The sequence below is a fragment of the Gobius niger genome (genome assembly GCF_951799975.1).
Source record: "Gobius niger genome assembly, chromosome: 13".
NCBI classification, from domain to species: domain Eukaryota; kingdom Metazoa; phylum Chordata; class Actinopteri; order Gobiiformes; family Gobiidae; genus Gobius; species Gobius niger.
This window is the reverse complement of record NC_136864.1, coordinates 5,830,675-5,840,453: the sequence shown is the minus strand read 5'-3', so window position 1 is coordinate 5,840,453 and position 9,779 is coordinate 5,830,675. Positions and strand designations below refer to the sequence as shown.

At 39.3% G+C, this 9,779-nt stretch overlaps 1 protein-coding gene across 1 annotated transcript; it reads left to right on the top strand.

The window, feature by feature from the left end:
* Positions 1–577: 577 nt before the first annotated feature.
* Positions 578–6,537, top strand: LOC306972853 (protein lifeguard 1; the record flags this gene model as incomplete). Its single annotated transcript, XM_079569560.1, has 5 exons — positions 578–739; positions 2,188–2,388; positions 3,856–3,984; positions 4,279–4,422; positions 6,396–6,537. Coding segments are annotated over 5 exons (762 nt in total), but the record flags the coding sequence as incomplete, so codon positions are not given.
* Positions 6,538–9,779: the final 3,242 nt, after the last annotated feature.

Below are 9,779 nucleotides of genomic sequence, written 5' to 3'. Positions count from 1 at the left end.
TACCCAAATGTACAAGCTCCGTATAACAATGTAGAAATAGAAACTATCTGTCCATAGTCATTCACTTAAGACTGACAGGGAAAGGGAAAGAAAAAAGACATGTATACATCCTTGAAGTTTACATACGTATATGTAATCCATGGACATATTGGAAACATGTATTTTGTCCATTGTCATGTAAACTTGAACTAACAAGCTGACCTCACTTTGAGTTCACACAAACGCACAAAAACTTACTGTTGTCAATGCAAAATAATGCTTTAGGGTCTTAACTTTCTTTATATTTGGATATTCATATCCAGGCAACCACCTATAAAACCTATTGAAAGCTAAGACCTACAAAACTGCTTTCTTTGCAGCTCTAACATATTTGTGGCTTTTCCCTCTAGTTTCCTGAATCATGGATAATCCAGTGTATGAACCGGAGAACTCTTCTTCTTCTTCCCTCCCTGCGGAACTCCCTCCTGCGACTCCACAATACCCAACGTCCACCCAGCCGAGTCCGGGTCCGGGTCCGAGTCCTGGTTTTGACAAACTCGATACTGACCTGCCTCCTCCTTACCCCGGGGCGTACCCTGGTCCTTACCCAGGGCCTTACCCCTCCCTCAAACCCGGAGAAGAACCCGCTCCATACCAGGGCTCCCCAGAGACCGGACCGGACCCGGATGTGTGCTCTGAGGAGGCGATCACGGCCTCAGCGTTTGACGACGAGACCGTGAGGAGAGCTTTCGTCAGGAAGGTGAGCGCTCGCTTTAGTCTCCTCGAGTCCTCGCAGGTGCTCAGGTCAAATACAAAGATGAGGAAGAGATTAATGAGTGAAGACCTGGGGCTTTGAGGGGCCGGACCTGCCCAGAAAACTGACCTTAATACAGTTTAGGAATATTAATAAATCTGATCTGATGAATGTAATTATTTCTATAAGCATTAAAGACACAGGAGGGATGTCACACTTACAAGCTGGGTTACATTTTTATTTTGTATGTTTCTTTCTTTCTTTCTTTCTTTCTTTCTTTCTTTCTTTCTTTCTTTCTTTCTTTCTTTCTTTCTTTCTTTCTTTCTTTCTTTCTTTCTTTCTTTCTTTCTTTCTTTCTTTCTTTCTTTCCTTCCTGTTTCTTCCTGTTTCTTTCTTTCTTTCCTTCTTCTCCTTCCTTTCCTTCCTCTGTTCTTTCTTTCTTTTCCTTCTTTTCTTTCTTTCTTTCTTTCTTTCTTTCCTCTGTTTCTTTACTTCCTGTTTCTTCCTTTCTTTTTCCTATATTTTCTTTCCTCTGTTTCTTTCTTTCTTTCCTCTGTTTCTTTCTTTCTTTCTTTCTTTCTTTCTTTCTTTCCTTCCTTTCTTTCCTGTTTCTTCCTTTTTTTCCTATCTTCTCTTTCCTGTTTCTTTCTTTTCTGTTTCATTCCTTCCTTTCCTTCCTCTTTTCTTTCTTTCTTTTCATTCTTTTCTTTCCTCTTTCTTTCTTTCTTTCTTTCTTTCTTTCTTTCTTTCTTTCCTTCCTGTTTCTTCCTGTTTCTTTCTTTCTTTCCTTCTTCTCCTTCCTTTCCTTCCTCTGTTCTTTCTTTCTTTTCCTTCTTTTCTTTCTTTCTTTCTTTCTTTCTTTCTTTCTTTCCTATTTCTTTACTTCCTGTTTCTTCCTTTCTTTTACCTATCTTTTCTTTCCTCTGTTTCTTTCTTTCTTTCTTTCTTTCTTTCTTTCCTTCCTTCCTTTCTTTCCTGTTTCTTCCTTTTTTTCCTATCTTCTCTTTCCTGTTTCTTTCTTTTCTGTTTCATTCCTTCCTTTCCTTCCTCTTTTCTTTCTTTCTTTTCATTCTTTTCTTTCCTCTTTCTTTCTTTCTTTCCTCTTTCTTTCTTTCTTTTTTCTTTCTTTCTTTCTTTCTTTCTTTCTTTCTTTCTTTCTTTACTTTAGGGCTGCAACTATTATGGTTAATATATATTCGATTAACCTGCAGATTATTATTATGACACACTACGGCGTAAACTTAAAAAGTGAATGTTTGGCTTTTATAAATCTCTACAACTGATCTCGGTTTTCTCAAAGCTGTGCATGAACAAACAAACAGGTTTCTGTGAACGGGCAGTTTGTCATTTGAAAGCTAAGAACCTCCAACGACTGGCACTGATTTGGACTTCTTTTGGATTGTGTGTCTTTAATCTACTGACTCCTCTGGCGTTGTGACTCCCGCTCCCTGCAGGTGTTCAGTCTGGTGTTCCTGCAGCTGCTCTTCACCTTCAGCGTGGTGTGCGTGTTCACGTTCTCGTCCGTGGTCAAAGCGGCGGTTCAGTCCAGCCTCTGGCCGTACGTCTCGGCCTACATCGTCTTCGCGGTCGTGGTGATTCCCCTGAGCTTCTGCACCTCCGTGAGCCGACGGCACCCCTGGAACCTCATCGCCCTCGTGAGTAAAAACACAAAGGTTCAAAAGTACGGGTGGGCAGTATACAGTCTGCAACAGGGGAGGGGCCGATTTTCTTTATTGTAAACAGAGCGAGGGCCAAGGCCATTGATTTTTAGCCCAAAGTAAAGCACAACACTTGAAAAATGACCATCTTAAATGAGATAAATGACTCAAAATTGCTTGAATTAAAGTTCTTCTATGTTGAATTTGAGTCGGTTTGAACTAATCCAAGATACAAATGCCAATGGAACAAGAATAAAACCCACTTGAAATCAGACAAATAATTGTTTTTCACGTGAAATGACACAAGATGTTGTCAGTCAGAAACTCCACATCTTTTTCAAAGGTTATTTTCACACCTTCAGGGAGCCTAAAGGTGCAACCAGCTCTTTCCCCATGATTCTGGCCCAAAATATAACCCTGCTACCTCCTTAATGACATCACAGCCTTGTTGGGACATGGTGGTCATTCACCAATTATCCACTACTCCATTGATTTGACCATCCAGGGTCACACGGCCTCATCAGTGAACAAGACTGTTTGAAAATGAGTCCTCATGTGTTTCTGAGCCACTGCAGCCGTTTCTGTTCATCACCTTCAATTAACAGTTTAGGGGAGGCCCGGATAGAAGGTTTATGCACAACTGCAGCCTCTGGAGGGTCCTACACCTTGATGTTTGGGAGACTCCAGAATTTGTTGCTTTGTAGCTGCTGTTCTCTTAATCTGATGTATTTGTCTGGCAGAAACCGTCCTCATTGTGCCTTTATCTGCACAAACCCGTGTGTGTCTGAATCAGCCACAAATCTCTTGTCAGTACGATGTTTACGCTTAATCTTCCATGAAATATCAAAGGTTTTCATACCTGGACCAAGGCATTTCACGATTTCACACTTTTCATCAGCAGAGAGATTCTTTTTCTTTCCCATATTGCATGAAAATGATGATCTGCTTAATAATGTGGAGCATCCTTTTTCAGTAGTTTTTCCCTTAACTGGGCTTAACCTGAAAACTAATCATCACAGGCGTCTGAGATTCATGTCAGTGATTCAAAGAGACACAATACCATCCATGAGTTTCATTGGAAAAGTTTTTTTACATAATAATTTGGAACGCTGTGTAGAGATGTAAGTTTCTGTCAAAGTTAACTTAATCTTATTTCGTCATAGATGGAAAAGGGAAATGTCTGTTTTTTTCATAATCCATCACTGGACCTTTTTTGACACATTCTGTACTCAAAGTGTGTATTGCAATATTGATTTGGTAAAAAGTACAGGCCTTTCATCACAGGCATTTCCCACTGATTTCTGTAAAGGGCGTCGTCTGCCAATTTCATAATCCTGACCATCCCAGTCTCACATGTGCTACTTTTACTTACATATATAATACTAGAGGAAATAAGCCTGGGAACAGTCCTTTCATTTAATCCTAAACGTCTTTTTCTGTAATTCTTGTGCATATTTTGTTCAGGTTGTGGTGACGGTGACCCTGTCCTACATGGTGGGGACGATTGCCTCTTACCACGACACTATGACGGTGGTTTTGACGATGGGAGCAACTCTGGCCATTGCTTTTGCAATCATCGTTTACTCCATGCAGGTTAGAAACAAAACGTTGCTCAACTTCACACTGAGAAACAGCACAGAAAGTCCTGGTTTAGGCAAGTTTACGGCAAGGTTTTGTAGTTTGTGGCTCATTTGCGTTAGATTCAGCCAGTTTACTTGTTTTGTTCAGATCTGCTCACTTCAAATGTCATGATTTTAGTCAAAGTAATGTTCTTAGTAGTTAATGAGACTAAAACTTCTGAGCTTCCACTGACTGAGCCTCATTTGATTCTGACTATCCGCCTGTGTAAATGATCTTAAAGGTTTGTTTGTCTTTTCTCTTTACCAGAGCCGCTTCGACTTCTCGGTGTGCTACGGCCTCCTCCTGATCCTCAGCGTGGACCTGATCATGCTCGGGATCTTCTCCACCTTTTATTATTCGCACATGGCCCAGGTGGCGTACGGGACCCTGGGGGCGCTGCTGTTCTCACTGGTACGTCACGCTTTACGCTGAACGAAAGTATAAACGCAACACTAGATTGAAGCAAGAGAGACTAAATGCAAGCTGGTCATTTTATGCTCACTACTGCCACCTCAGGTCTTTCGTGTAACTGCAGCTTCTATATTAAGCCCGTGCATGACGGCACTTCGGACCCGAATTAACAGCTTTTTGAGTGACAGTGCAGGATTTTAGAGGCAGTTATCGGTCTGAGCTCATTCTACACATTAGGACATGGCTGGAACATGTAGGGGGAGGAAAATACTTAGTTTAAACATTTTTAAACTCTGTATAGTCCCTTTGAGATTGTGCTAAAGATTGTACCCAGCTTTCTTTCTTTGTGATGTTTATAGTTTCACTTCCTTATTGGACACTGACAGGAAGTGACATAGATGAAGGCAAACAATTTTAAACTGTTGGTCAATAGGAAATGAGTCAAACTGCTGTTGAACTTTACCTTTATCTATGTCACTTCCTGTCAGCAGCTTAAAAAATCTACTAAAAATAACTTCAGCCCAACATTTTTTCATTAAATTTGCACTGAAATAAAATGATAGTTATGCAACTGATATTATCCTTAAATAAGTCATATTTTCATAATCATTAAAACCTGTCATATGCACTTTAAAGATGTGACCCTTTTTCCTCAAATATTGTTCTGTGTTCATGAGCAGTGCACTCCTTTATCGAGGGAATCCAGCCCCCCTCACAGGTGTCAAGATGATGACAAACAAAGAGAAAAAAACTGGTCCTTCTCCCAATTACTAACAAATGCTGCATTATATTTCTACTGAATAAAGATGCAGAGAAATGGAGATGAGCAAAATGGTTCAACAGCTCACAAATACTTGAAAAAAACAGACAATGCTAACGAGGAAGCTAACGTTAGCTTCATGTTACATACCCTAACATTGGCAACAAGTGCCGTTTTTTTGTTTCCACTGAACAATTTGCTGTAAAAGAGACATCCATATGGACCCGATTTAGGCTTGACTCCTCTGGTGTGTGATAAATATATTAAAGAGGGGGTATTATGTTTTTTTCACTCACATAGCACCAGTCTATATCACACTACAATAATGACGAAACCTTCTGTTGGTCTGTAAATGCAGTAAATTAAAATAACTGCCTTGTATAAAATGTCTCTCTCAAAATGGCTGTAGTGAATGTCTTGAAATAGGCCTCTGTCTCTCTAAGAACCTCTGAGCCTTTCCGACACGCCCCCTCCACACGCTGTCTGTGGCATCAGTGGGGAGGGGGTTCTGCTGAGGAGCAGTGGTTGGTTACTCGGCTGGTGATGAAAGCTCGGAGGCGTCTCCAGGAGGTGGGGGCGTTCCTAGGAGGACTCAGGCAAACCTATCCCTAAAATGGCCGCCATCAGAGTTTTTACAGATTACTCAAAAATACATGAATGTGCCAAGGCAACACTTCAGGCATGTTTTTAATGAGGGAATGACAGAATAACATGATGTAAAGCTTGAAAAAGTCGATTTTGCATAATACCCCCCCTTTAATATTTATTGTCCACCATAAAAAAAGCAAAAAATTGTGATTCCCATGAGAGGTTTTCTTCCCCTCGGCCATCTGTATCCACCTATGCCACTTTATGTCAGTGTCCAATAAGGAAGTGAAACATAAAACATCATAAAACATGTCAAACAAACACAAACTGGGTAAAGTTTGTAGCTACATCTCGAGTACACTTGTAAACCGCTCTCCCTGCTGTGCTGATACATTCTCTTGTGCAAAGGTTGCTGAGTTTCTTCACATTCACACACCCTGAACTCAGGTTTGAAATTTGCTTAAACCGCTGCTTATGTCACTTATTAAAAAGTAGCTCATCGGGAACAAACCCAAATAGAAGAATTGGAGTATAAATTATGTATGTGTAACCTGATTTATCCACTTTGGTCCATAAATGTAATGTTTTGCTTAAATCTCTCTCTTCTTCTTCTTCGTCTCTTCAGTTCTTGATGGTGGACGTGCAGCTGACGATGAGCAACCGCGTGAGCCCAGAGGAGTACGTGTCTGCTGCTCTCATCATTTACCTCGACATTGTTCTCATATTCCTCTACCTGCTCGGGCGCAGATAGAAACGCAATATTCACACCGTGACCAAAAATACAATGCTTTAACTGTCAAACTGCAAATACTTTTACTTTCTGTTCAATATTATCTACACAATGACTGAGCCAAAGAATCAAAGAATTTGATCAAGAATCAAAAGGTGCTACAAAGTCCAAGTTCTTCTCTCGAACAACGGCATTGAAAAGAAAAGAAATACATTACACTCCAGAAATCAGATGTATTTTATTTCCTGTATATAAGGCTATGGTAAAGACAGAATTAACATGTTTGTCCATTTGGCCACGCAATGGTTGAAAATCTGTGTATATTTTATTTATGTTGTTTTGCTGATATGAAAATGAGAATTAAATATGAAAAGGGGCTTCTGTAATTCACTTGTACCATTGTGTCTTCATTATAAAATCATAAGCATAAACAGACCTCCACAAAAACCTATGTTATGGCGGCCATTTTGAATACCGAAGTAGAATTATGCAGTACTACGGCTGCGTCCGAAACGAGCAAATTGTAGCCTCTAAGCACTAACACTAGCAACTAACTCCTTAACCTTTCATGGGGTCATTTGTTAGAACTCTATGCAGTTAGTGAACTAGAGCTTCAGCAGCATTCGTCCAATTTGACCATCCTTACCCAGGGGAAGGGGAAGTGACATCACGAACAGCTGTTTTTCTTCTTCTTTAAAGTTATTGGTGGAGTGCAGGCCAAACAAAAGTGCATGTCGCCCCCTAGTGTATAGTATAACAACAACATAGTGTCCAAACAAAGACATTTAAGGAGTAAAATAAATAAAACATTTCCCTTTAGTGTTATTTTATTTCAGCAGCTGTTTCATAAAGCTACATTATGCAAATGATCCATGTGGCTTAAGTTTCTACTAAATGAAAACAAAAGCATTTAATCCGTTTACTGACTTTACTCTTTAACACTGACATGTGACTGAGCTGTGGGGACGACAACATGAATTCTGTCACTTTTATAAAGTTTGGCTTGTGCAGAATCTTACTTTTTAATTATTATTATTTTTATTATTAAATGTCAACAGTGGTTGCGCATGAGTCACTCGAGGGTGGGTGCGAGGGGGGTGGGGGGGGATTTGGTGCAGTGGCTTATGGGATGGCACATAGCTCCTAATCACCGGTTAGTTAGCATCAGAGGTCCCTATGCTAAAGTGGCTATGATAGTTAGCATTGAGGCTCCTTTTCCTAACTCCTTCCTAACTGACAGCCCAATTCGGAAGCATCTTGTCATGGCGGACGCTGACGGACATCCGGTTTGGCGTAAGAGCTCTTAGCAATTTGATGGTTTCGGACACAGCCTACAACATGTAACAATATCTCTACTGAAAATAAAAGTGACCGTGGCATTTTTATGTACTTGTAATCGTTGCTCAAGAAGTAAAAACACAGGCCCATGTGAAGAAACCAGTGAGTCAGTGTTGCTCAAGACGCTAGCATGCTACCGGTTAGCATTTAGCTTCAACAGCTCAGCTCTGACCTCTCCAAGAGAAAGCCCTGAACCATACGCCAAACATATAGCCTTGGGTACAACATGTGACAGGTTGTTGTTGTTGAAGCCATTGATAGCTGGTTGACAGTTGCTAACCGGTAGCATGCTAACATCTTGAGCATCTTAAACACTGACTTAGACTGAGACTCTGTTGACATGACAAACTGTAAAAATCACAGAGAAAGGTTTTCTGTTTCTTCTTTGATGTGTTAGTTTAGTCTTCAGAGTGAAGCAGATCTTTAGTAAATCCTGCTGTAGCTCCACAGACAGAGCTGCTACGTCTGTGCCTCATTTGCTGGTTTTATCACATAAACGTGCGTCTCTGGGACCGTCCTTTTACGGTTTTCTTCATGAGCAATGATTACGAGTTCATAAAAATGCCACTGTCAATCAGTTGTCTTTCATTTTCATCCTGGGTAGAGATATTGTTACATGTTGTAGTACTGCATAATTCCAGTGTTAATTTCGTCGACTAAAATATTTAGTCTTAATTTTAGTCAAAGTGATATTTTTGACGACTAAAATTGGACTAAAACTAAATCAAAAGTTGTTCATGAAACTAAAACTGTGACTAAAATGTCCAGATATTTTAGTCGACTAAAATAAGACTAAATAAAAATGAAAGGGAGAGACTAAAATCATCCAAACTTCTATTGACCGTCTGAAAGAGCCTCAGATCGTCTCTGCCAAAGGATCAGCTCTGAGCTTTGTTCATGTGGAGCAGCTCCATGAAGCAGAGGAACAAGATTAAATATGATTATAATGAATATTATCAATGCAAAGTCGACTAAATTCGTCTTAAATTTAGTCGACTAAATTTACTTGCAATTTTAGTCGACTAAAACTAGACTAAAATTGAAGATATTTTTTTGACTAAAACTACACTAAAATCGAATTACATTTTCGTCAAAAGACTAAGACTAAAACTAAATTAAAATATGTTGTCAAAATTAACACTGCATAATTCTACTTCGGTATTCAAAATGGTGGCTATGCTTGATGTCATTGAAAACGCATGAATATAAAATATAAAGATATACCTTGAAGTAGTGCCCTTACCCGAACAAATGCTCACTTTACTTCAGCCAATGAAATAAGTAGAGACTGACCGATATATCCGGCAGATATGTGGGTATTTTACATATCAGCTATCGCACGATATCTCAGGAACGGAAAGTGATAGAGACCGAAAACTGATAGAGACTTTCGGTCAAGTTTTTACACCTCAAATTGTATATACTGAATTAAAAAATAGATCGTTATCGTATCGAGATATGAACATTCAAAAATATTAAAATTGGAAAGGCAAGATATAAACGATTTTCATCAATAAAACTGCAGTCTTTTATAGTATGATTTTTCTGAAAAATGTTTAGTTTTCACCGAACCCATAGTTATATTGTATCGCATCCATATTGAGAAATCTGGCATGAATATTGAAATTTTGAGAGAAATGTTGTCCATATCGTTCAGTCCTATACTGTATTTTATGATGCAGAGTTTTGCTTATAATTTTGGAACCATAAGAAATAGAAACTCACTGATTTTTGTCCGTTAAATGAGCTCCCTCTGAAGAAGCTACTAAATATGAATGTCCTGCACTGCAAAAAGTAAATATCAAGCATCTTGTTTTTGCTAATTTAGACATTTACTTTGCTTGTTTGAGGACATTTCACTGGTTCTAAAGGTAAATCTCGCTTGAAATAAGAAAGTAAAATTGCCAATGAGACAAGACCAATTTTTTTTACCCCATCGGC